This window comes from Lepisosteus platostomus, chromosome 14 (assembly GCF_059453375.1).
Source record: "Lepisosteus platostomus isolate fLepPlt1 chromosome 14, fLepPlt1.hap1, whole genome shotgun sequence".
In the NCBI taxonomy this organism is placed as follows: Eukaryota; Metazoa; Chordata; class Actinopteri; order Semionotiformes; family Lepisosteidae; genus Lepisosteus; species Lepisosteus platostomus.
In genome coordinates, this window is record NC_142624.1 from 32,843,704 (window position 1) to 32,871,604 (window position 27,901).

The window sequence follows — 27,901 nt, forward strand, 5'->3', positions numbered from 1 at the left end:
ATTATGTATTTGTAGTAAGTATTTATAATGAAAATGAACTATGAATAAGTAGTAAGTTTTCTTACCCCCTTGTTTCACCCCCTATAATTCAAGTTATTGCATGCAAACAAATCAGCTCACTAACTAATGATAACTGAATAACTAAACCATTACCCATTATATGAATCTATTCTCAATATTCACGATTTTGGTTTGTGAATATGGATAAAGTGGTCACTAATAATTTCTCAGAAATAGGTGAATTCTCAAATGTAGAACACGTGAATATTGAGGTTTTACTGTATAGATACAGTATTTAAATAGTATTCATGAATAGAGTTCTTTATTCACAGAGTATTTAATAATTATGTGAATAATTATTTTTTAATTGTTTGGGGAGAAAACAGTCCAACATAACAAACAAATAAAGAGCAATCCAATTTTTAAAACCTTCACCAAGTAGTGACCCCATTCCCTCTCTCCTCTCTACAATCAATCATAAGATTTAAAGGGGAACTGCAATGCTATTTTTATATTTTGGGTTAGAAAGAATCAGCATTGATGAGTAGATTTTAAACCACAATAAAAGTCAAATGTGCACACTAACATGTAAAATCTCCAATTTACTGTACATCACAAAATAGAGGAATTTTCCATGTATGTACAGTGCCATTGCATGATTCAGAATGGGCCAACAAAACATCAGGTGACGTGTTCCAGCCCTATTACATTGTAAACGAACAAGTTTGTGAATATATCTCTTTTAATCCAATGGAAATATTGCTTTCAATTTCGAGACGGTTTTGCCGACAAATACTACTTAGAGTACTTGTTAACTCTGGATGCAGATCACATTTGAACATTGAAATTTCTGCGGTAAAATGTCTGCTGCGCCTGTATTTATTCACTCATACATCACATTCCATTAGTCGTTATGGTGACTAGTGAGCAGGAAGGGCCGCATCCCGTCGCAATTCATGGGAACTCAAATGCGAGTTTGCGACAACATGGCGACTTACAGTACATTAGCAAAGTTCATGATGTGTTTAATCTGAAATTTGTCATATTTTTTTAAAATGTCAATTAATTCATTTTGTTACCGAGATTTAACAGCCGGTCTGAGAAATTGGGACTGCAGTTCCCCTTTGAACCTTTTGAGAAAATGTTGAAGATCTTGAGATGAAGAGAGGGTTGGATTGAGATTTTGAGAGTGTTGGATTTAAGAACATTTGGTGAGTGTTAACGGCGATCTTGGAGGTTTCTGTAAATTTTGGGTTATACTAATGTGCTAGATTTGCTGAAATGTGCTGTTTAATTGTGAATTAATTAATGCAGAGTGTTGAGTCTTGGTGATCTTCTGCTTTTGCAGGTATCGGGGTTACTGGTGCAGGACTATAGTCATGAGTACAGTCACTGGAACTCGGTAAAGTCATTGGCACAGTGGCTGCAGGAGGAGAAGGTACAGTAATCTAGCATTTGCTATTTTATTCAGTATTAGTGTGAACTTTAGTATTGGTATACTTTATACTATATACTATATTTGTGGTTTTAATGTAGAGGGTATATGTGTATTCTTTAAGATATTAGAGACAAAGTATAACAAAGTGACAAAGTAGACAAAGTCAAGGGAGGTAAATCTGTTAAGTGTTTTATTTGGTTTTATGTAGTAGAGCTCCACAGAAACAGGTGAATGGCTTAAGGGGTCAAAGAAATGGTTTGGAAGCGGTTTTTGGTGGGCCTACATATCAAAGACAAGTGAAGCGCCATAGAGATGTCGACTAGAAACTGCCAGAGACAAGGGCAGCCTTTCATCACCTTTTCTCTGTGTGTGCCATTATTTACAGTTGCCCAATGAGCTCCTGGTGGTAAATAAATAAGAACTTAGGAAGAATGAACAAAACAGGAGAGTGTCGTTCAGCCTGTCTAGGTCATTTGGCTGCTAAGCCAAACGATTTAATTTGAAGATCTCATCTAGGCATTGGTTGAACGAAGCGAGGATGTCAACTTCAGCATCATAGCTGGATAGCTTATTTCAGACACCCTTTGTGCTAAACATTGCTCCCTGTGTAGTGTCCCAACCAGTAAGAACACAAGAAATGTTAATTGATCCAAGGATCTCATCCAACAGTTTCTTCAAAGAAGCCAGGGTATCGGCACCAACAGCATGGCTGGGCAGTTTCCTGACTCCTGAAACTCTTTCCATACTTCTATAGCTCAGTATGTGGGTTGCATTATAAAGCATATGTTTGCTGTACATATGACATCAGAGACATCAGATATTTCCTCTCAGACTGGCAACTCCTTGTTGTTCCCCAAGCAAGGTTTGGTGGTGTGGAACAGAGACTCCAGATCAGGGCTTGTGATTTCAAATCCCAGGGTGCTGCTGTACCCTTGAGCAGGATGCTTTGCCTCGATTGCTACAGCATACCCAGCTGTGTACTTTGGATTCATGTTTGTGTTTATAAATTCGGTTTAATATTTTTTGGGAAAAATATGGTCAATTAATAAGATGCTTTGGATGAAAGTGTCAGTGAGATACATTATAATGTAATGTATTTATTAAAGTCTGGTAAGGTGAATTGGATGTGGCTGACAAATGTAATGTATACAGTGTATGGTATTACGCTAATGTAAAGTGAATATGCAGAGGACAAAATACAGGTGTTCTTACAGAACGAACTAACACTTTAAATTTCAATGTCTTAATTTCACCTTACCAACCTGTTTGACTGTGAATATTTAGTGTTTGTAACCCGCAATAATTCTGTCTCTAAAGGTCCCAGCTTTGTATGGAGTGGACACGAGGATGCTGACTAAAATTATCAGAGATAAGGTGAATAAGATAAGGCTATGTTTTTGACAGTTTCAGCTAACAAAGTATATTTACAGAAACGTTCCTTCTTCTGGGTGTTTTTCCTCTCTTGGAAAAAAAAGCTTTAGCATGAATTCTTTAAAAACAAGATAGTTTCCTTTTTTCTGAAGGTTTTCTTTGGTTTTATTGTCATTTTTCAGGGTACGGTTTTGGGAAAAATTGAATTTGAAGGGCAGCCAATGAAAATTTCAGACCCAAATCATCGAAATCTAGTAGCTGAGGTGTCTACAAAGGTAATAGTCTGGAGGCTGTGGGCTCAGTCTTGTTATTGTGGCAACAGCCTAGTCTTTGTTTAAAGAACCAAATAAACTCTGTGATGATGATGATGATGATGATAATAATAATAATAATAATAATAATAATAATAATAATAATAATAATAATAATAATTGCTTACACTTATAAAGCGCTTTTCTAGACACTCCACTCAAAGCGCTTTACAGGTAATGGGGATCCCCTCCACCACCACCAATGTGCAGCATCTACCTGGATGATGCGATGGCATCCATAGTGCACCAGAACGCTCACCACACATCAGCTGTCAGTGGGGAGGAGAGCAGAGTAATGTAGCCAATTCATAGATGGGGATCATTGATGTTCTTGGCTTATTTAGCTTTGAGTAAACCAACCTATTCTGTCATCCCCTGTGTTTGAGTGTTCCTGCCAGTTGGTGTGTGTATCACCAAAGCCACTTACAAACTGGATTATTATGTACCTGCTTTAAAGTATGCCTTTCAGTCAATTGTTGTGTGAGGTCTGTGGACAAATACAATACGTTTGTCCAGATTTGGCTTCTAGATGCATCATTGCCACATGCATGAAGCTCACACCAGATTAAGGAAGGCGTAGTTCCACATCAGAGAGTGGCGTGTTGCTCAAAGTCCTTTGAAGCAACCACACATTATACTGTATACATACTCCAGTTTAATACTGCTGACAAATGAGAAAATGAAAAAAAAAAATCTTTGAACCATTTTGAACAGCTTTATTATTTTTAGTGCTAGAAGTACAACAGGAAAGCTTTCTTAGGAATCATGCATTTGGGTTGTTGAGGAGTAACAGCACTTAAGTATTAAATATTTTTTCATAGTGCGTGATGATTTGATGACTCTTCCCCTCAATATATAGGAGGAAAAGGTATTTGGGAAAGGAAATCCCATTAAGGTTGTTGCAGTCGATTGTGGGATCAAGCACAACATCATCCGACTTCTTGTGAAGGTGAGGTTGCTAGATTATTTATACAGTAGTTTCCCTCTTGGGATTCTTAGGGGAAAGTTATTATCCAGACCATCTGCCAACAGACTTTCTCCGGATCAGCTTGCACCCTGGGGTAAAGAACTTGAGAATATGCTTGCAGCCAGTTTTTCGTGTTTTTTTTTTGTATTTCGTAAAAGTGACATGAAACCTACTGAAAACTGCAAGATGATTGCTTGGAAATTAAACTGCGATTCCATTTAACCTTGTAAGAACAGATGAGGTCCATAGTCCTCTGGCACTTCCAGAGGCTTAAATGAGTGAAGGCTTTGCCTGATTCTCCCTTTGTAAGTGCTGTCTCCTTCTGCAGTGCTGTAATGCCATCTCTCATTTACCATTACAGCGGTGCACTAATATTGTGTCTTTGGTGTCTCTCTGCAGCATGGGGCTGAGGTACACTTGGTACCATGGGATCAGGAGCTGCTGGGTTTGGAGTATGATGGGCTGTTCATCTCAAATGGCCCTGGGAACCCTGCCCTGGCCAGGACTCTTATTGACAATCTCCGCAAGGTACTTGCCCGTGTAGCACTGCTTAACATGGGGGGAGGGTTGCACATTAGGATTGTCTAAGAGAGTTAGTCCCAGAGATACAGTATAACTTTTTGCAAGGGGTGCCCATATTTTGTGCTCAATAGCCACAGAGTTTCTGTTTTGCTCTACCTCCTGTGAAAGATCTTTTGGGGTAGGTAGCTCAGGTAGCTCCTTTTGTAAGTGCTGTCTCCCTCTGCGTTGCTGTAAAGCCATCTCTCATGTGTGTCGTGTGTCTCTCATGTGTTAATTTTACTCATGAAAACTTCACTTCAACACATGTGTAACTCAACGGTACAGGGTCACTCACAATTTGCTTGATTGGCAAAACAAAGTTTCAGTAAATTAAAATATAAACAGACACAGTCCCAGAGCTCTAACTCAAACTCTGACATCTACTGTAACTCTGTGATACTCCCTGTACTCAAATAAATCCCAAGTGCAAATCCTTACACTGTAATTAAGCAATTAGTGTTAGTCCAGTGACCACTAATGGCAGCGCCACTTGCATTGCAGTCTTCTGGTGGGGTACCATGACATTTTATACAGGTCCAGTTATGTTAAAGAGAACTTTAAATCCAGTAAGATCTGACTGTCGTAATTTTATGTGATTTTAAAACAGAGCTTAAGGAGATCCCTTGAGCGGGGATTGGAAAGCAATTGAATTAAATGTTAATCAAAACCTACAGTTCCGTAACAGGTGATGTGTAAAGAGAAATTGCAATTCTTATTCCACTTGTCTGCCACTGTTCTTCACTAGATAGAAATGAAACATGATTCACTTGTCACACCACTGAGGGATTAGTGTTGTCGTCAGGTCCTAGAGAGCGACCGTCGGGAGCCTGTGTTTGGGATCTGCATGGGGAACCAGATAACCGCGCTGGCTGCTGGTACAAAGTCATACAAGCTCCCAATGGGAAACAGGTAATCTTCAGGGGCTATTCTTCTCACAGCGAGCAAGATTCCTTGTGACATATTGGGCAACTTCCAAAGGCTTTTACAGCTGTGTAGTTTGCTTCATTTTCTTTAAAGACCTGAGTAACTGTCGGCTCATTTTCCAAAATGATTTATTTTTAATTGCTCTTTTTCTTGCCTATGATGTCACTGGTGGAGTCTGGTTTTAGAACTTGACAGACAAATATCCCAGCCCAAAGAGGGTACTGAAGAGCAGAATTTCACGTTCTTAAAGTTGCAGCATCTGATTATTCTTTGCCTTTATGGAAGATTGTAACGAATGTTCAAAAGCAGGGGATAACCGCCCAGGTAGGTAGACATACAGATGCAGCCATTCAAAATGCGCGGTAAAAACCCGCGGTACGGTAACCTACCCACAAGCCACCGCGGGGCACCGGAGCATACCGCAGGGCAAGTGATTGGCTGGCCAAAATGACCGACAGGGGCACTCGTGGTGCATTGGTTGGTAGTGCAAAGATTGAATCATTTAATGTCTTTACTGTGCACATTTTAATCCGCTTAGTTTTGAATATTTATATGGATTTTACCACTAAAGGGAAATTTTAGTAGCTGAGCATAAAAAGAAGAGGAGCATAACGCATCTGAAGGTCATAAACGATATTAATTTAAAACATTACTGTATGTATGTAAACTGTACTGTGTATGGCTGGTCTTGGTAGTTTAAAGAAAAAATACACACCAGTCTTCCATTTCTCCCTAAACATTTTAAGCATGAAAGTTTTATGAAACGGTACCCAAATATGCGATTGCTGTATAGAATGAATTTTAATTAAAAAAAAATATTTAACACGAACATTAAGCTGTTTACATCTTCCGCCTGAGAACAGTCACCCGTTGCTACCCAACGCAGAATGGTGATTGGCTGACACCATCTGACACCCCTCTGATTGGAGAAAAAAGACGTGCTGGCGTGCTATACCAGGAAGAGGATTCTTTCCATTCAAAACGTGTATTTTAAAAGTTTAAGAAGTAAAAACCTTACAGCGTACACAGATTTCTAAACTGATCAGGATCGTTATCTTTGTCTTATGCATAATAATGTTCACCGCTCTGTCCAGCAAATTAATAATAAACTTTATTTTATATAGCGTTTTAAACGAATAAGTAATTAGATTGCTCATAAACCTAATCACTTGCTTTTTCTTTTTATTTAGGCTCAGATTACAACTATAGATCGAATTATTAATAACCATAATAACAACCAACCAACAAAAACAACCATATAAACATAATGGTGGTGCTGGACCTTCCAGTTTTATTTATTTATTTTTTAATCGCGTAACATAAACATATTACCGTATGCAAACTGTACTGTATACAATATGTACATGTATATTTAATGTCTTAACTGTGCCCGTTTAAGTATTGAATATTCATATCTAATTTTACCACTGAAGGGAAATCTTAACATAAACATACAGTATATGGCTGGTCTCGGTACTTTAAAGAAAAAAATACACACCGGTATTCCATTTCTCCCTAAACATTGTAAGCTTCGAAGTCTTTAACTAACGTGATACCGGAGTCAACAAGCATACTTTTAGAATTTGATTAAAAGGGAATATAATATGGAATCGCGTATCTCAAGAAATTAATAACGATATAATTATATTCATGTTGCAAAAGAACTGCAACGGACATAAAAACTCCCTTGCATGGTTTCATTACGACCAGAATCGGTCTTGAGATATTTTTAACTTGATTTACAGTATTTGAGAGGTATGTCTTAACACCGATACTACAGTGCTTAAGTACTGCTCACGTATATGTTTCTAGGTTTATATTATGCATTTCATACGGTCAAATTACTTTTGAGCAATAAGAAGCGAGAAACGGTATGCGTTTTACTTTCGTTTTGTGCTGGGACCCGTGGATTGATTAGAGATATCAAGTACATACAAGTCATTTTTTAAATGTTGTAGTTCGTCTTGAAAAAATGTTACGAGTACATCATCTATCAACAATTACACAGGTTCTGTTTCCATATTGCGGATTTTGGTTACGTAATATTATTTTCTAGATTTCACGTTGTGAATATGATGGGATGTCTGATGGGATGTTTCTAAAAATCCATCCTCTGTAAAACGTCTTCTCCAGTTGTCCTGCATATGTATTCGCTAATGAAGCTGTGTGTTCTGAGCCTAGATCTCTACATTTCTGTATGAACCAGCTTAGAGGGCTAAAGACAGCTTGTGTTTAAATTGAGTGTAAGGCAATTTATGCTTCTAAAGTCATGGTCAGCATTTATCTTTGTACTGTGTTGTAAACTTGTTCTGTGCCAAGTCACATTATTTTATAGCGTTTTTAAAGCGTTATCAAATACGGTGTTACTGTAGTTTACTGAGTCCCATGTCACATGGTCTGTGATTGAAACCTGTAAAACCGGTTTAATTCGTCACAGCCAGCACTCTTCAGGTGTGAGAGTCTTCTGCTCAGAATGAAACGCTAAAATGTTTGTGTATATTCTAATGGTAGTGGGGGCGGGGTGTGTGGGAATAAGTTTGGTTGAAACATTTTCTCTGAAAGCATTTTCTTCTTGTAACCGATCTTGTTACAGCATGTTACAGTTTACTATTATTAACCATATTAATTTTAAGTGCTTAATGTAAAATCTTGTAAAAATATATTTTCATTGTTCAAATATACATTAAGTCTGACTATCATATAATAAGTTAAATACAAAACTAAAGAAAAAATAGGGTTAAATATAATTCAAAATATTTTGCTAACAATGTTAACTGTTTATGAATAATAAAATGTATTAACTAAGGAGTAGGATGGCACAGTTGTTAGTATGTTTTTTGTTTTTTTTAACCCAATCTCCGGGAAACCATTAGTACGATGGTGAATCGGAGATTCTCAACCCTTGCTGCGTACGACTGGAAAAGAATTCGTGATCGGATCAACGAAATGCTTCGTAGGAGGAGGCAGTCTTTTCCTCTTGTCTAACAGTCTGTCCACAAACAAAACATTCCTGTTAGACAAGAGGAATTGAAAAAAAAACAATGTTGTCAATGAAAACCGGTGTGTGTGTCTCTCCCTGCTGGATGTCCCTCTCACAAACTGCTGAATGAATAAAATAATTTTATTGAAAACGAGTTTGCGATTGTCTGGTCTTTAAATTCTGTAGATACGCGATTCCATATTATATTCCCTTTTAATCAAATTCTAAAAGTATGCTTGTTGACTCCGGTATCGCGTTAGTTAAAGACTTCGATGCTTAAAATGTTTAGGGAGAAATGGAATACTGGTGTGTATGTTTTCTTTAAAGTACCGAGACCAGCCATATACTGTATGTTTAAGTTCCAAAATTAATATCGTTTATGGGCTTCACACGCGTTGCAGTATGCTCAGGCACTAAGTAAAAGGAGATGCTTCGTATTGCTTGACTAATTTTAAAAACTAAGTTATAAATATAAAAATTGCAGGCGCTGCTCTGGTGCGTCGGCTCCTACACAGTGCCTGTCTGCCGTAAGCGTTACAATATACATACAGTACCCAACACTGCTTGTACCCATCTGTCATGTAAATAAAACACCTTGAATTGAATTGAATTGAGGGGAGAAGGGGGGGATACTAAAGCCAATACTGGCTCAATGGGCTTTGACGTGCTAATGCGTTAACGGTCCGGGTGTGGCAGGCTTCCAATGTCAACTCGACTCGATTAGAAGACAATGAACGTATTTTAGCCCTAAATGAATTAATAGCAAACATGGTTTACATAAAATACATTTTTCCAAGAAAGTTTATAATAATACGATCTATAGTTGAAATCTGAGCCTACTTTAAAAATAAAGGAAAAGCATTTTCAAAGAGCAATCACGCTGTGTTTATGAAGAAAAAGTGATTAGGTTTATGAGCAATCTAATTACCTATTCGCTTAAAATGCTATATAAAATAAAGTTTATTTAGAGATGAATGATCAGTGTCGCAGTTTAAATAATGTGAGTCAGGAAACTAACACAGCGCCACCGGATTTAATAACGCAATAAAAACGCTATAAAATAATGTGACACAGTACAGCACAGTACAACAATACTGACCATGACTTTAGAAGCATAAATTACCTTACACTCAATTTAAACACAAGCTGTCTTTCTGTATGAACCTCTAAGCTGGTTCATACAGAAAATGTAGAAATGCATTAGCCTGATCATGATTAAAAAACACATAATTAAACACGCGTTTGCGATTTAAATCAGAACACGATTTAAATCAATATAAATGTTTATATTGTAACGCATACTGTCCCGCCTCCATTTCTCTATAACAATTTACTGTTGCACACACACACACAATAGAAGCAGGAACCACTGTCAGAAGGGAAGATATATTCAAAATATCGCAAATATCGATCATGTTGCGATATTTTGAAATATAAAAGTCAATTGATTGTCCATAATATCGCTTACCTATTTTTTCGAAGAAATGTTTGTTAAAATAAAAGTCCAGCACCAGCTGGATTCGAACACACAACCTACCAGTTGGAAGTCACGCACCTAGACCAGTAGGCTACAAGACAGCTCGCATGTTCAGGTAGGCGAAACAGCCTTACACAGTCCTGCCGCAGTACACGGATATAATCATACCGTTATTAAATTCTTTAGATACGCGATTCCATATTATATTCCCTTTTAATCAAATTCTAAAAGTATGCTTGTTGACTCCGGTATCACGTTAGTTAAAGACTTCGAAGCTTACAATGTTTAGGGAGAAATGGAATACCGGTGTGTATTTTTCCTTGTGATATTTTAAGCTCTAGTTGAATGATAGGTGTCGCATTTTAAATCATTTTCGTAGCTAGAAATTATGAAACGCCCTGTTAAAAGCAAGGAAGTTTTTATGCCCCGTTGAAGTAAAACAAAATGCCTGACAAAGTATGGCTTGGACAGATTCCAAGTGCTTGTACAAATGTGCTAAAGAAATTATACTTTGAGTATACAGCTTGTCCAAAGTCATCCATTATTAATACTATTAGTAATATCTTCAGTAAAGGCTTTGATGCATAAATATTTCTGATAAAGGTAGGTTGTGTACTTCTGTCCAACTGAGCAATCTTGCTTTCATAATATATACCAACATTTTAATGACTGATGATTAACATGCTGTAATACACAGTTCAAAATTAAAGGCTCAAATGCTGTACATGAGAGGTTAAGCTCCCCCTGGCGGTTTTACAAGGCGACGCCGGATAGTTAGTCACGTGACACACGTGAAATGCGTGATACCGCGTGATACTGTGACACGCCCACCGGGGTATGCCGCGAAATACCTCACCCATTTTGAATGGCTGCATCTGTACGGGCTCGCCCTTCCTGGCAGGGGTGCAGTCCCAGTGACCTCATCCTTCTGGCCAGGCCACGGCCCTCAGCACAGCGGGCTCACGCCAGATAAGCGTCTCGATTGCTCAGGCGCTAAATCACCCAAGACTAGAAACACTCGCTCTAGAAATGGTGCCAGTCGCACTTGCAGTTAAAGCACAGGGTTGTCCAAAAAAAACTATCTGTTTTTCCTTGTCCATGTCCCCTTGTCTTTCCTTCTTTCCTCTCCCTCTCTCTCACTGCAGAGGCCAGAATCAGCCAGTGACGAATGTGGTGAATGGCCAGGCCTTCATCACGGCTCAGAACCACGGCTATGGGATAGATAGCCAGTCTCTGCCCCCAGGCTGGCGCCCTCTGTTTGTCAACGCCAATGACGGCACCAATGAGGTACAGCTGGTGTCGCCCTCCGCGCAGAGCGGGGTCCGACCAAGCCCAGCTTGTCGAGAATAAGATGCAACTCTTCTGTCTGTGTTTTGTCTGTGATTTTTTTCTTAAAGCCCTATATGTACCTGCAGTGGTTAAAGTAGCACAAATTAGGTTGAATTTGAAATGGGTCTTTTTTAAATAAATACTAAAGGCAAAAGACATTACACTCATTTCTGGTACTGCAGGATCTTCTTTGACCTTGCATAGACGAGCTAGATAAATCCTAGTTACATCTTATACAAAGCCATAAACCATTTAAAATACTACGGTGGGATACAGGTAGTGTGGAAGAGGGTAGTGCCATGTTTTTACTGGTTGGTTTGGATTGTTGTCTTGTCCTTGTCATTCTCAGGGAATAATGCATGAAACCAAGCCTATCTTCACCGCGCAGTTCCACCCTGAGGCAAAAGGGGGCCCCACTGACACTGAGGTACTGTAGGTCCTGTATATAACATTGTCTGGCATGATGTAGACTGGCGACTTGGGAATGATGAGTGCACATTGCTGCGAAACAGTTTGAAACCTAAAAAAACTATGCTTTATGAGGGAGGCATGATAAGGTTCGTGGCATAAAAGAGGGACATGTACATCACACAACACATTTCAGAAACCTGAAGGGATTCCGAAATTAGCATCCTGGTGGAGAGTTTTGAAGCATTACAAGTCCATTATTACAAGAACACTTGTAATCTTACAGTGGTAAGTGTTTACACAGGAGAAGCAACAGAACTATTAGTTTGAGTAGCGTTCAGATTTCTGGGTGCAAGACTTACCAGACCCTGTGTCCATCGAGTGAGGTCTAATTTGAGGCTGCACATATGTTTTATGGGAGTTATTTATCATGGACTTTCAGAACCATGCCAAACTATTAACTCATGCTGATATTCTCGAAAGAAAGAAAATAGGTGTCTGCAGATATTCATTTACGTTCTTCTGCATTTATATAAAAAAAATAATTTGTCTGCCTTCCATTGCAGTTCCTGTTTGATGTATTCATCTCCCTGATTAAGAAAGACAAGGGCAGCAGCATCATGTCAGTGATGCCCAAAAAAGTCCAGCCTCCAAAGCGAGCACAGGTACAGTTTTGTATCTACGCCTGAAATTTTCTCTATACCTTAGACCTTTTCTTTTTTTACTGCCGTATTAGCAAAAAGAAGCTGCGGCTGTGTAAATTCACTTTTATGACAGGACATTATATGAAACTGTTAAATAATTAGCCCTGGTCTTTTGAGGAACAATTCATCTTCCCTTTAAAAAAATCACATTTTTAATGGTTTATTCTAAGGAAAAGGTCACGTTCTTTTCCATGGTCTTTAAAGAGCTCCTGGCCTTTAGTTACTCATAGAGAAATAATCATGACCATGAAAATAAGTCCCATTCAACCATGGAATGAAGTGCAGGAACTTGTGATGTTTGTATTTTGTGTGTGAGTTGCAGTGCTCAAAGGGTAGTTGAAGTCTGAGGGACACAATAGCTCTTATTATATAGCAGTTCTGTCTCAGGTTCTACAGACTCCAGGCTTTTGCAGTTACAGTATTTGTACCTGGTACACAATACATGAAACTTTGCAATTTGCACTGACTTGTATGGAGTTTAACTAAGAAACTAAGCATGCAATATTAGATAGTAAAGTAGTTTTGTTTCTGCATTGAATATCCGGCACATGCAGGGGGAGGGGGGCAGTTTGGTCCAGTGGACCCTGGTGCTGCTGTGAGTGATATTCTGAGTGTTTCTCCTTGCAGGTGTCCAAGGTCCTGGTGTTGGGGTCAGGGGGGCTGTCTATCGGCCAAGCAGGGGAATTTGATTACTCCGGCTCCCAGGCAATCAAAGCCATGAAGGTAAACAGCACAGCTCTGAGGCTGATGCATCAGGGACCATCTGCTTCTGAAATGCGCTGAACCAGAGATGTCTACAGACAGCAGGAATCTTCTTTAACCGCTGCTAGTGTAACAAACAGAGATTGCTACTTGGATTTTTTTTTCCTTCCATCTACCAACAGGCCCGGCTTGAAATGTGTAGCCTGAGAAGAGTGGCAGACACATCGTTACTAATTTGAGTTTCTTCTTATTGTTTTCCTGTTTTAATTCCTGCTGTAGGAAGAAAACCTGAAAACGGTCCTAATGAACCCCAACATTGCCTCTGTGCAGACCAACGAGGTGGGCACCAAGCAGGCAGACTCTGTGTACTTCCTCCCTGTCACCCCACAGTTTGTCACTGAGGTCATCAAGGCAGAACGGCCTGATGGGATCCTCCTGTCAATGGGTGGCCAGACAGCTCTTGACTGTGGTGAGTTCGGACAAAGGGCCTTTATGTCTGTTTTTCTTTCCTTTATGGAACAGCTGTGTTTGCTCATTGCTTGAAGGTCCTAGCCCAAAAGCAGTCTGGCCTCGCCGTGATTTCTGGTGAGTGCTGTACTGTACCCTTGAAGTGGGTTCTCTACGTTCTCCAGGGTGATTTGGAATGTTCTGTGAACAAAAAAATATAATGTCATGGCTATCCACAGGTGTATTAAAAATTACATACTTACTGCCAAATTGTCCAGATAGACAGGATGGCCTCCTCATATTTATTTCAGTTCTTATGGTATAGAAAAATCAAAGAATAGTAGAGTTATGGCCTTTTGGTATTGTTTTTGGACAACCACCTGATTGGATACAAGCTCCTCTATTATAAAGTGGTTCTTTCAAAAGACCAATACTTAGTTTGTGATTTGAGGTGGAGAGACATGAATATATGTGCTGTAGCCTGTGTTTGTGTTGTGAACACTGGACTCTTCTCGGGTGCTGACGTCTGAGGTCACTGGACTTGGGTGCTCATGTATGTCCCTGTTTACCTTCCTCAGGGGTGGAGCTGTTTAAGAGTGGGGTGCTGCGTCAGTATGGGGTCCAGGTCCTCGGTACGCCAGTGGAGTCCATCATGGCCACTGAAGACCGTCAGCTCTTTGCAGACAAGCTGACGGCGATCAATGAGAAAATTGCCCCCAGCATTGCAGTGGAGACGGTGAGGCTCTGGGCCCCAGTCTTGTGTTAAAGGATTAGATAGTAAATGCTGAAATGTACACAGACTTTATATAGCTTCCAACCCACAATATCGGTTTCAATTACTGAATAAACCTGTCTCAGCTAATGACTTACAGCATGGAATAAACCTATTACTTGTTCCTTTGCAGACTATGCATGCTGACGCAGCTACGCACCTGAACCACTAATTCCTTGTGCATAGTCTTGTTGAAATAGCAGATATTAGTTCCCTTAAGAGGTCTTGAGTCAGTGAAGTACTGTCACTGAAGTTTTTTCAATGTAGTATTCTGCTCTAACATCTAAAATCCTTATTGGCAGAGATAAAATTTCACTGCTTCTTATTTTAATGATCGTACTTTCTTTTTCTTTGGTGTTCTAGTTATAAAGGTGATTTTTTGCCGTGAAGATCTCATCACCTCAAATCAAGATCGTTATACACCTTATCTGCTCATATTAATTTAGTTTTTTGAAAAGGGGATGAAACCTTATTTTACAGGAGTCTGCCGATAATGAAATGTCATGCTTTACTAGTTTAATAGGCAATAGCAGTCTGTCTCATTATGGATGCATACTTGTGTAAACTGTAATGAGAGAGAAAGAGATGTGCCACTGGTGTAACAGCTTGGCTGAAGCTTGGTGCTCTTGACTTCTTTTGTCTTTAAAACACATTGGTTATTACTTTACATTGGAGAAATTAGTGTACATAACTCATTTTAGTAACTGAGTGCTGAGTATGGAACACACAGTAGGGGCAGTTCAAAATGGGTTTATTACCCAATTAGTTTTTGCTATTACTCAAGTCATTTCAAGGCTTTATGCTTTTATTCATTCCACTTTCTCTTTCTTGAACATTCCCAGTACGGAACTGTAAATTTTAATGAAGTATTCTGGCAGGCCGATTATTTTTCATTCCTCCTGTCGCTTACTCTTACTGAGGTCCCCACCTGCTAAGATCATTCCTTACAAATAGTTATTCAGATACGTCAGAGGTGCTTCTTATTCACAAATTAAATATAACAAATCAACTGCACTGCTGAAAAAAGAGTTGTGAAGTAATACCCGAGTCCTCCACTAATGCCTATTTTGTCCTAAATTTTAAATATTTATGTCGATTTCCATATTATTGTTCTGGTTCATATTTTGGTTCAAGTGTAAAATATATAATAGATATAAGTATAAGCGTGTTATGGACAAGAATATGAATTAGATAAGACTATTTGCAGTTAGCCGTTTTGAAACTGCTCTTATTTCCTAGTGTATATGTTGGACCTAACTCTAGGTGGTATGCTGGTGCAGTGATTAATATTGCTGCCGTGCAGCAGTAGTGCCCTGCGTTCAGTTCCTGACCTGGAACGTGGGTTTTGCATGTTCACATGGGTTTCCTCTGGGTGCTCCGTTTTCCACCCGCAGTCAGCCCAAAGACATACTTTTTTTTCCCTAACAAAATAAACTTTCTTTCACAATAGACGTCCTGCAATTAGTACACACTCTAGCAAGTCGTGCAATCTCTACTGTATTCCCAACCTTTTTAAACGGGCGATTGTCCTTTATCAAGCCGAGCAAGTGCGTGTTGAGGCTGGATTTGCATCCCTCCAAGCTCTACCCGTTGCTGTTGTCCATGCCTTTTCCCTGTCCTAGTTGTGAAACTGTGGTCTAGTCCTCCGCAGCAGCTCAGACGAACAGGGTATTCCTCCCTGCACATTTCAAAGACATACAGTACCGGTAGTTTGAATGCCTTTTAGGAAAAGCTGGCCCAGGTCTGAATGTGTGCTTGTGTTTGTGTGCCCTGTGATGAACTGATGTTCCATGCAGGGTGTATTCTGCCCTTGTGTCTGTTGCTTGCTGGGATAGACTCCAGCTCCCCCCAATGACCCTGTGTTGGTTAAAACAGTTTTAAAAGGGATGGATGGACCAAATTCCTTTTATATTTCATATGCTTGAATCTTTGCACAGGAAGCTCTTTGCATGTTTCTGCCTGGAGGCGTCTTATTTAACAGTAACACTCAGATTGTAACAAACACACAAACTGGGGGGCACTGTGTATTTATGGTCTAGATCGAAAGGGCTGTCCACACACGCATGATAGACTCGTGTTTCCTCCCGCAGGTGGCTGACGCCCTGCAGGCTGCCGAGCAGATTGGGTACCCAGTGATGCTGCGCTCTGCCTATGCCCTGGGAGGGCTGGGCTCTGGCCTGTGTGCCAACAGGGAGAGGCTCCTGGAGACTGCCAGGAAAGTGAGTTAGTCAATTCAAGAGTTAGTCATCAAGCAGTCTCATTTCATGGAAGCAAACCAGGTGTTGTTGCTTATGAGGTTGGCAGCTGCAATATTTCTCTGCATGCTGCAGGGCCTTGTAAGTAACTAACAGCAATGTTTATTATTTAATATTCAGCAATAATAAAAATATTTCCAGCTTGTTCATAGGTACTGTCTTTTATGGGTAAATGTGCAATGATATAGATTGAAAAATAAAGTTTATTCTATTTGGTGCCAGCTTGCAAAACTTGAAATGGATCAAATATAGGCATGCAAGCATAAAGGCTGAATTGTATGTTCTTGGTCCTCGTCTACTTAATTTTATTGTCACAACAAAGGCTGCATTTAGTCCTCAAAATGACATCATTGCCTATATTATACAATAAGACAAAGTTCCTTCCATGTCATTTCCACATGGCAGGCAGATACTGTAACTGGACCCGTTCTTCAGTTTCACTGGCTGGGGGTGGTGGCCTACTGTACCCATGTGACTGGCTGGGCTATTTCTCCACAGGCCCTGGCGCTGAGCAGACAGATCCTGGTAGAAAAATCTCTCCTGGGCTGGAAGGAGGTGGAATATGAGGTGGTGAGGGACGTAGCTGATAACTGTGTGACAGTGTGCAACATGGAGAACTTTGACCCCCTCGGTATCCACACAGGTACAGAGCGCTCATTCGTCAAAAGAAAGCACCCAATTCCCCATTTGCACTGATGCATCCCCAGAGTCACATTCCCTGTCATGCCATCTTTATACCTGATTGGTTGACGTGAGAAGGGATCAACAGATGTCTGTGTAGAAATGCAGGACCATTCTGCAAAGAGAAGGTGCAATTGCAGGGGGTTTTCTCTCCACTTAGGCGACTCCATAGTAGTGGCCCCCAGCCAGACCCTGTCCAACGAGGAGTACCACATGCTGCGGGAGACCGCCATCAAGGTCGTGCGGCACCTGGGGATTGTGGGAGAGTGCAACATCCAGTACGCCCTGCACCCTGCCTCCCTGGAGTACTGCATCATTGAGGTTAACGCCCGGCTGTCCCGCAGCTCCGCTCTGGCCTCCAAAGCCACAGGGTGAGACACATGGCCCTGTACATCGGCCTCCATGATGAGATCGCAGCTCACGTTTTAAGATGGGAGGAGCAGATCAAGATAAAAGCTAAACCCAAACCTCTAAAGTTATAAACTTAAAAAGAACTGTTTGCACCGTGAACAGGTACCTTCAATTTAACATTCACAAGAGATTGGGATGAGAGCCTTTGTGTTTTATGAGTAATGTCCGCAGGCTAGCTAGGTTCACTGCGCAGGGTAAGAATAGACCAGGTATCCATGCTTGCAGAAGCAGAGACAGTGCTACAGCAGCTGTCCGATAGAAGAATCCAATGGTTAGATTTAAATCCAAATAGAAATTATAATACATTGGGCAATTTGTGACAGGCAGTAAGAATTATTTGAATGGGTTCCCATTGCAGTAAGAGCTTTTTCATGTATTCTGTACATTTCTCTTTGTAGCTTGTATTTTTTGTTTTTTTTTTATTTGAAAGTAGAGTGTAGCTCGCAGCCTCCAGACCCCGGTATAATCATAATTTTCCGATCCTGTTTTTTTTCCCACCAGCTACCCCCTGGCATTTGTCGCTGCTAAGTTGGCGCTTGGCATTCCGCTTCCAGAGATCAAGAACGCCATGTCGGGGAAAACCACGGCCTGTTTTGAGCCCAGCCTGGACTACATCGTCACCAAGATCCCTCGCTGGGACCTGGACCGCTTCCAGGGCATGTCTCGAGAAATTGGCAGTGCCATGAAGAGTGTGGGCGAGGTGAGCCCGCTCGCCCATGCAGACACATGCCGGGGACCGCGCGCATGCACGACATGCGCTCGTATCGATAAGTGCGAACACCCTCACCTTGAAACCCGTTTCAGGTCTCAGGAATGGCAGATATAGAGTGAATGTGAGTAAAATAGCAGAGTATGTATTTAATCCCATAGTGCAATAAAATGTCAGATGCAATAAAGTTTAGTTTGGTATATTGCATGCACTTTTATTTCATGTGGAGGAGCTCAGCTATGAAATCATCCGTACCAGGAGAATTGTAATAATGAAAACGTCTGTTTCTCCTTCTGATTCTTTGAAAGGATCTCCGATGTCCATCTCCTAGGCGCCTGTAGTAGCGTTACTGAGTAACGGCATTGTTGTGTCCCCCCAGGTCATGGCCATAGGGCGCACCTTCGAGGAGAGTATCCAGAAGGCCCTGCGGATGTGCCACCCCTCTGTGGATGGCTTTGTGCCCCAGGTGCCGATGAAGAAGGCCTGGACTGAGCATCAGGACCTGCAGCAGGACTGGGCCGTGCCCTCCAGCACTCGCATCTTCTCCCTGGCAAAGGTACTGAGACAGCCATGGCCACAACCGTGATCTTAGAGAGAAGAGCTCGACTGATCGACCTTGTCGCTCTGTCCTGTTCTTGGCTGTGCTTCTTCCTGAAGAAGTGAAGTTTCATTTCTTGTGACCACATCCTTCTCAGGGCCCATTGCAATACAATCATTTCATTACACTATATGTAAGAAAGAAAGACCAAAATCTAAATCTATGATGAAGCTTTCCACTCTCATGTGAATGCCTTTCTTCTAGCAAACGGCACTATCCAGTATCAATTAGTTTTGCTCCTTCTGGTCCATTTGGTGTGGGTTTGGAGTAAATTGGTAAAGTATTCAAAGACTGCGTGTCACAATTTCTGGAAATTTCTGTTTTTAATCGTCGTATTAATTTCTTGGAATTTACAGCAAATGTAAAAAAGTTTTTTGAGGTAAAGTCAAGCCAGTTTATATTTGTGATTAAGTACGATGCTTACTGTATGTGCATTTGTTCTGGGTGATTCCATGAAAACTTTGCTCATATTAGAACAAAATCATTTCAATCCAGTGATTTCAAGCGACCAAATGTATTGGGGCACATTTCAGAATGTAAAAGTCAGTCCTTGGTTGCCTTTCACACTTCAAACATTTAATTACTTTGGTAAATGCTTGTCTTGGTCTCAACTGCCCATAAAATATTTGTTTAATATTTGTAATACACAGCAAATTGCAATATGTTATATTGTACTTATTGTAATATGTTATGTTATACAGATCATTCATGTTAACATTATGGCAAATCTCAAGCAAATACAAATTGCTTGACTATACAGTAAATCAAAAATAACAATTCTGACTTCTGTCCCAATACCTCTGGAGGACACTGTATTTTTGTCTGACTTGAAACTGATTCCTCTCCCTCTGTTCTGCGGTGGTTTGGAATGTGCCTTTCTATGTATATTAATGTGTTTATGTCCTTTTAAAAACTTTTTTGGGAGCTTCAGAACAAGACTGTAGATGCTGAGGGTACAACTTCAATAGTGTTTTCACTCTCCTTGAAAATACCTTTCCTTTATTTTTTCACTGACCCTTTGAAAAGAGAATGTTTCATGTGTGGAATGAATTTATTGATGCTGGCAGATTTATTTAGAAGTAATGGGCCAAATCACATAAAGCTCAGAGACATCAATAACTTTCAAGGTTAGCCTTGTAATGGACTGCAATATTATATTGTTTCCTGGATCTAGAATTTCTGGTTATGAGTTACATTAGAAGGCATACTGTGAAAATGCTCAATGTTCATTGGGAAAATTCCTTAGGTACAAGTGCAGCACAAATTTCAAAAAGTAGAATTTGAATGACCTCATTTACAATACTGTGTACAATTTGGTCACCGAGTTCCAAGAAAGGTATTTCAGAGAACAGTAACTAGATACGTTTCAAAGCTTAAGGGAATGTCCTGCACTGAAAAGCAAAACGAACTGAACCATTTTTAGGCCCGAACAAAAAGACTACAAGGGCAGCTGATTCAATTTTGTAAAATCCTCAAAAGCATTGACAAAGTCAGTCCAATGCAGTCAGAGTCAACAGTAGAACACAAAACAGAGGACCCAAGTGGAATTTATTTTAGATTTAAAAGAAGATGCCATTTGTAGTATAGAAAATCTATTTTTTTTTTCACATTGTGGAGTGTGGTATTCCTACAGTATCCATTTGTCTGGAGTTACCAAGTCTTCGTTGGTACATTTTCTCAAATTCTGTTCCCACATTCACAGGTAAACTTGCCCCACACACTGTGTAGGATGGCCAGCTCATATTCTTTCTTCTCCCCCACTTATCTGTGTCAGGCTCTCTGCAATGGGGTGACAGTGGATGAAATTCACAAACTGACAGCCATTGACAAGTGGTTTTTACACAAACTGCGTCACATCACTGAGCTGGAGAAACATCTTGGCCAGTTCACCAGGTGAGAGACAACACTCAACATGTCTGCCTGACAGGACTTCTCTGCAGGTCTCCTTTATTTTGGCCACAGGAATCTTTTCTGTGGGCACTCCAAAAGTGATCTTCTAGGATGTTTGCAGGAATCAGTAAGTATTTTGACCTCAAAATCTTGCAGGGTTTTTCGTAAAATTTGTTAAAATTTCAGTGCCAGCTGCTTGTTCACACAGCATTTAGGGTGAGCTCTCTGTATGGTCTGGATATAAGCGTACGGCACTGTTGCTTTTTAACATCACATTGAATAAGTTTACATTTTGGCAGAGAAATATGTATATATGCACCTAACATAACTTGAAATTTGAGGGCTTCATTTGCTTACCATTGTTGTAGTACAGTGGCAGAAACAGAAGATGGCACTGCACCACAGTGAAGAAGTTTCACTTCTATTCCTTTCCTTTTAGAACGAAACACAAAAATCAAAGGAAATTAAAAATTCACCAAGACAAAATGAACAAAGGCATTTTGAAGCAAAGATTTAGCAGAACATGGAGCTAATAGGCTCAGACAAAGGAAGCACAATGCCTTTTAAAAATGAAGTTAATTAAAGAACAAGGCAACTTGACTTGAAAAGATGTGAACTAGCAGCACAAGGCTATTATCTTTTCCAGGCAGGAATCCTGTAAGGTTTTTTTATAGAGCTCACTGTGAACTGTTATCTTTCATTGATCGCTAGGCCAAGCACACCTGCTTCCATACTTACTCTTAAATAATAAGGGGGTATGAATTTTGAAATACTGTCATACCATGGCTTCTTTTTCTGAGGCTTTACTCTGACAATATCCTCATCTATTGAAAAGATTTAAGCTTCTTTTCATTTCTTTTTTTTTGAGAGTTTAATTTCAACTGTTGATAAGAAATACCTAAAACTATTAATATTGGAAATTATTTTTGGCAGGAACTGTAAACATCATAGGTCATTAAACTCTTCCAGAAATCCATGTTTTCTTCAGACATGAAACGCAAATGGCTAAAAATACTGTACTTCTCTTTAAGAAACTATCAGTAAAAAAGAGGTGTGTCTTTCCAATTCCACTATAAAAAACAGTAAACAGTAGATAAGGGTAACCATCAAATTAGGATATTTAAAATGTAGTAGTCAAGAAATGGTCCATTCACCTGCATTTCCTGGGCTCTTTGTTTCACAGAAACACTTCTCTCTTTAAGAAAGAGAGCAGTAAAGATATATCCGTACTGGAAGCATGTGAAGTGAGTGACGAATATAAAAGTAACATGGTTTTGCGAAATATTCGAATTTCTACTACAGAAGCTGTCGCTATCTTTTTCCCTAGTGCAAATGGAAAATAACTAATTTACCAATTTAATGCAAGGTTAAATGCTTTTTAACACACCTCAGCATAAAATTCAGTTCTCAGATGTAGAGGATTAGAGGGCATAATGCAATTGTGGAATAGTATAGCTGGGCTGCTCTTGCACAATGGCTGCTGTGCATCACCTTGGCGGGTGTTACACTTCAGTGATGGTGAATCCAGTGAGACCCCTCCTATGTGTAGAAATTCAAGGAATTAATGTACTGTTACATTTAAATCACATTTAACCAAAACCTGTTATATCATTACTGCACTGTTATATCATTATTGCAGTTGCACTGCAATTTCCCTCACGGGATCAATAAAGTATCTATCTATTAGAAAAAAATACCATGAGTTATTAACAGTGATTTGCTTTATTTAGTTCTCAAAAAATATTAAAGTGATTAAGCCGAAAAATGTATCTGCAGAGCAGGGTGAGAGCTCTTGGTGGTCATCTAAAATTAAGCAATGTGGTTGCTGGGCCTGCGCATCTAACAGGCTGTGTCAAAAAGGAACGCATTTCGGAGTCGTGTCTGGTGTGGGTTGACTTTCGGTCTCACGTCTTGAGACGATTAGTGAGAAACAGAATTCTCGGGTACTGTACAGTCACGCCCTTCCACACTCCTAAAGCATCGTAAGTGTTTTACACGAGCGGTCGGAAAACCTGGGGAAAGTTAAGCGATATAGATCTGTCCTTCACTCTGAAATCCAAGTGTACGTTCCTAGTGACAGGCCAGCGGCTCATCTTGACTCTCAGAAGCAGAATGGAAGCATGACTAAGCTACTCGGATGCAGTCAGGGCTGATATGAAGGTAGCGCGATGCGACATGGCTGAGACTGCGATGCCCTCCGTGGAAGCTGCCCTGAGCAGCATACCCATCAAGGCTTCGTGCCTGCTGGGTGCTGGGGGCAATAGCAGACTTCACAGTAGCGCACCAGTGACACGGAGCCAAGCGCAGGCCCAGTCACATGTGACTCACGCGCAGTGCGCTGCGGCGAGCGGAGCTGGTACTGCCGCCATCTGCCTTGAAGCCTGGACCTGTCACATCTCTGAAAGCAAGCAAGCCAGGCCGTGCACGGCACTAGGCAGGGAGACCCGTGAGCAAGGCAGGAAGTGTAGATAGCGGCTGATAGGACAGTAAGTCATGTTTTTACCCTGCATGATAAGCCGGTGATGGGTCAAATCCTTATGGGCTCTCGCCTACTCTTGGGACTTTAAAGATAAATGTCTGCCTTTTGAAGAGAGACGAGAGTGCAGACCTTGGTATCACATACTACTTGGTGGCTAAACTAAGATTTACCATCTCTGTCCTGACCCTGTCCCCTACCTGCATTAATTAAGGAGCATCTGTTTCCAGCCCCCCTCCACTCTTTTATTTTAAGCTGTGTGGTTTGGCTGACATTTGGGTTATAAATGCCGCTCTGGGTAGGGAACAGCCCTCGAGTGGCTTGCGTCCTCTGATGCAGTGAATAAATGTGTGTAAGTAGGAAAAATCTCACAGGGAGCTGCACTCTGTGAGCCTGGGTACACATACAATCCTTATGCCTGTCATACTGAAAACCTAGGGCGACATTGCAGTAAACTGGTTCGAGCCTTGTTTAATTAGAAATGAAATTACACTGTTTCATTTTACCTGTCTATTCTTCAAACTTCCTTCATCCTGAGTGCCTCATGATATATAGTTAATGTAGAGGCTTCCATTTGTTTTAGCAGGCCTGCAGTTGTGTACTGTATTTGTGGATAAACGAGAGGGAAACTTCAACCACAATAAACTTTCTTTATTGAATTTTGCAGACAGCCACTACTGTTACTATTACTTCTCATACGTCGCCAAATAGTAATGTAAAAATGGATGTCTTTCTGTTTAGCTTATAGGATACGGATAACTTTTTGATTTATTTCCTTGTCAACACTTACGTGTCACGCCAGTCTCTTTCAATGCCTTCTGATCTGAGGTTATGGCGTGGTATCCCCGTGGGCCACCAGTGTTCCCAGTGAGGACAGTCTTTCTCCGACCCGTCCACCAGTGCAGGGGCGGTTGTCTAGCAGGTACACGTGCCTCACAACTGCAAGTGAGCCAGCATGGTGGTTGCAGGCATCTCCCCCAGGGAGGTGAGGGATTGAAGAGAGATTAGTCTCCCTTCCCACAGCAGAAGCTTTCCTCTTCGACTCCCTCTCCCTCGCTGCGGTGCATCCACCAAAAAAAAAACTCCTAGAACTTACTTTAGAAATACATACAGTATGTATATATATATATCCAAAGAATGAAAATTCATGTCTTTCCTTTTTGTGTATAGAGGTTGTTGTAACATCTCCTCCCTCCTCTCGCCGGTGTTTAATAATAAATGATAGCAGGGATTTTGGCGTAATGAGGGAATCTCGGCCGTGTGGAGGATACAGGAGGCAGTGGAGTCTGGGACATGCTTTAAGCATATCAATTAGATGAGAAAACGAGCCTCTTTCTGTTTTTTTTTTCTTTTGCCCTCTGCTGATATCTGTCTTTTATCTCTCATCTGCGACTGGTAAGAAATACTAAACAAACTGCTGTGCTCTCAGCCAGAGAGACAAACAGCCATTGCATCTCTCAACTGTCAGAATGTAGAAACGGTATGGAATCTGTGATTTCTGTTTTAAAGTATTTAAAAATAATCTCATTGCACTTGGACAGTGGGAGTATTTGGAGTTTTGGGTCTACCAGAAATAATTGAAATTACACTTTATATGGGCGCCAAGTATCTAAATGATTCAAAGCAAAACTCATATGGAAGGCTGCTGTTTCTAAGACCTCCAAACTACCACATCCTACAAATGCTCTTGATGTGACTGCAGGAACCTTATAGTTTAATTTAAACAACATTGTTTATTAATGAAAGTGCACAATCTTCACAATCTTGAAAACGTTAAAATCTTACCCCAAACTTATTAGAAAACTGAAGAGAGAATTTGAAGGCACGTGGCAGTTTGGATTTAGTTCTGCATAGACCTTCAATAGTTAAGTGAAATTAAAAACCTTGCAGACTTTTTCAAAAAAGGTTTCGGTTCCCATGTCTTATAGATGATGGTGTCCCCCAGATATTGTAAAGATTCCTCCCGGTTATTTTGTCTCCCTTGTCCAGCTCCACTGTGCCAGAAGATTTGTTGCATAAGGCCAAGCAAGATGGGTTCTCTGATCGACAGCTTGGCCGGATCCTGGGAGTTACAGAGACTGAGGCCAGAGACTTGAGACTCAGCAAGAACATCAGGCCCTGGGTCAAACAGGTGGCTGAGAGCTTGGGCTGGTATTTGTATCATACCTGGGGGCAGTGTACTGTAACACATCTTTTTTTTTAATAGGCAAGAATGAAGTCTAGTAGCTGCAGAGTGAAAAAGCAGTGCTCTTCTTTATACAATGCACAGAAGCTCCAAAAACTTAAAAATGCCAAACAAAGTCCTAAGCTCCATTCTGAGCGTCTGAACTAGACGTTTCAACATCTCTCACTACACACACTGCCAAGAGGCTTGGCTGCTCACTGCCTTCCCCTAGACTCTGTCTACAGGAATTCACTACAAAACCCGAAACTCACAATCATTTCCACAGCTCTGTCCTTCGGTCCCTCTCTCGATTGCTGCTTCTCCCACTGTGCCACGCGCTACGATGGATCTGCCTTCTGTCTCCAGACAGAAGATGGGGAACAACGTTGGTCTCGGCTTCCCTTTTTTCCTTAAACTGTCTTCTGACCAGTTGTCCAGGTGATCTGAGGCCGGCATGTCATTCCTTACTCCTTTCTGGGGAATGTAGTTCATGTAGCTTCCATCTTGTCTGAACCATGCCATCTCCTCACATGTGACGCATAAATCTTTCCGAACCAGGATTCCTCACTGTTTCTGTCTTTGCATATTGAGGACAAGGTTACAGCCCCTGGCTTGAGTTTAGATCTTTCTTGCAATATTTTTTTGGTGGGACGTTTCAGTGTGTATCACATGTCTAGTTGTGACCTTTTTTGTTGGTGAAATTTAGTTTTCCTTTTCCTGTTATCAGATTGACACCCTTGCTGCTGAGTACCCTGCTGTGACCAACTACCTGTACTGCACTTATCATGGCCAGGTGAGTCCTGCCAAAGCTTTCTTTCCAGAACCTGCCAGGAAGCTACTCCATGAAGTTGTCATAACAATGGGCAACAGGTAGCCTGACAAGCAAGATGGTAGCTTCTTTTTTTAAACATAATTTATGTTGATAATGCACAGAATAAAGTAAAATGTCTTCATTATTGGTGATATTAGGCAGTGATGTGGAGCTGTGGTTAGGCTCCTGGTATCTGTACTGTTAGGTGGTACAGTAGGTTCAAGTCCCAGATAGGCTGTTGGCTGTTCTACCTCTGAGCTGCTGTAGGTACTTCAGTTCATTTTACTCCAGTAAATACCCAGCTGCACAAATGGGTACTGTCTATTTTTTTATGAGTGAGAGTCTGTTCAGAATTGAGCAAAGAAATAATATACTTGACCTCAGCCTGCAGTTATAGCTCTGTACTCTGGGCACAGCTCAGTTTCTTTGACATGTCCTGATCTCAGAGTCCTGTGGGAGTTTGCTGTTTAAATTGGAAGTAATACTATGCTTTTTAAGATTTAATGGAATACCATTGACTGTGTCCACTCTTACATGGTGTTGATTAAGAGACACACAGTAGGTTCTGGTTGTTCTAGTTCCTCTTACTGGATGCAGATTACCGGACGTGGAAGGGGCAGATGAATATGTCCCATGACACACACCCTTTCCCATCTCCACTGTCAACAAGCTAATTTAGCACAGCTCCTGCCACTGATTCTCCTGTGTTGTGTCTCCCCATTAGGAACATGACCTGGACTTCACTGATCAGGGAGTGATGGTGCTTGGCTGTGGGCCCTATCACATTGGTGAGATGCGCTTAACTTAATGCTGAGCACTTTCACTTCATTTGATTTCATTCACGTTGCTCAGCTTTCACCTTTTCTCAAATTATACCTCAGCTTAATAGTTCTGAGTTTTTGTCTTTCATTTTTGTGAAATGAATTCAGTATACAGGCCTAGTGATGCACATTGCTTTCACTGCTTTATTCTGTTGGTTTCAAACACCACATTGAGAGGTCAACAGGTAGCAGAAGGAAGAAATAAATGGAATGAGCAATAAAAGTGAAGCAGGTAAATATCAGCTGGACAGGATTACTGTAAAACAACAGTGTGGAAGCAGTGTGGAGCCTGACCGGTGTGCATTTCTCCTGCTTATTCCTAAAGGAAGCAGTGTGGAGTTTGACTGGTGTGCATTTCTCCTGCTTATTCCTAAAGGAAGCAGTGTGGGGTTTGACTGGTGTGCATTTCTCCCACTTATTCCTAAAGGAAGCAGTGTGGAGTTTGACTGGTGTGCATTTCTCCTGCTTCTCCCTGCAGGGAGCAGTGTGGAGTTTGACTGGTGTGCAGTCTCCAGCATCCGGACTCTGCGACAGCTGGGGCGGCGCACGGTGGTGGTGAACCACAACCCTGAGACAGTGAGCACAGACTTCGACGAGTGTGACCGGCTGTACTTCGAGGAGCTCACCCTGGAGCGTGTGCTGGACATCTTGCAGCAGGAGGTCAGTCCCGTCCCACTCTCTGTTTCTCGCCCGC

General features: G+C 40.9%; 1 protein-coding gene across 2 annotated transcripts in view; it reads left to right on the forward strand.

Annotated features, from left to right (window-relative positions):
• The window catches only part of cps1 (carbamoyl-phosphate synthase 1, mitochondrial), a 66,734-nt gene that overhangs the window by 5,126 nt on the left and 33,707 nt on the right, over nt 1-27,901 (forward strand). For both annotated transcript variants that reach the window (XM_088605754.1, XM_088605755.1), the window contains exons 4-25: nt 1,349-1,438; nt 2,756-2,812; nt 2,992-3,084; nt 3,980-4,069; nt 4,487-4,615; nt 5,451-5,557; nt 11,175-11,316; nt 11,708-11,785; nt 12,333-12,431; nt 13,098-13,193; nt 13,452-13,641; nt 14,198-14,355; nt 16,482-16,610; nt 17,145-17,289; nt 17,488-17,698; nt 18,240-18,438; nt 18,827-19,003; nt 20,820-20,938; nt 25,401-25,542; nt 26,303-26,368; nt 27,111-27,174; nt 27,686-27,867. In XM_088605754.1, the coding sequence (XP_088461880.1) occupies nt 1,349-1,438; nt 2,756-2,812; nt 2,992-3,084; nt 3,980-4,069; nt 4,487-4,615; nt 5,451-5,557; nt 11,175-11,316; nt 11,708-11,785; nt 12,333-12,431; nt 13,098-13,193; nt 13,452-13,641; nt 14,198-14,355; nt 16,482-16,610; nt 17,145-17,289; nt 17,488-17,698; nt 18,240-18,438; nt 18,827-19,003; nt 20,820-20,938; nt 25,401-25,542; nt 26,303-26,368; nt 27,111-27,174; nt 27,686-27,867 (2,763 nt within the window). The remainder of the gene's footprint in view (nt 1-1,348; nt 1,439-2,755; nt 2,813-2,991; nt 3,085-3,979; nt 4,070-4,486; nt 4,616-5,450; nt 5,558-11,174; nt 11,317-11,707; nt 11,786-12,332; nt 12,432-13,097; nt 13,194-13,451; nt 13,642-14,197; nt 14,356-16,481; nt 16,611-17,144; nt 17,290-17,487; nt 17,699-18,239; nt 18,439-18,826; nt 19,004-20,819; nt 20,939-25,400; nt 25,543-26,302; nt 26,369-27,110; nt 27,175-27,685; nt 27,868-27,901) is intronic.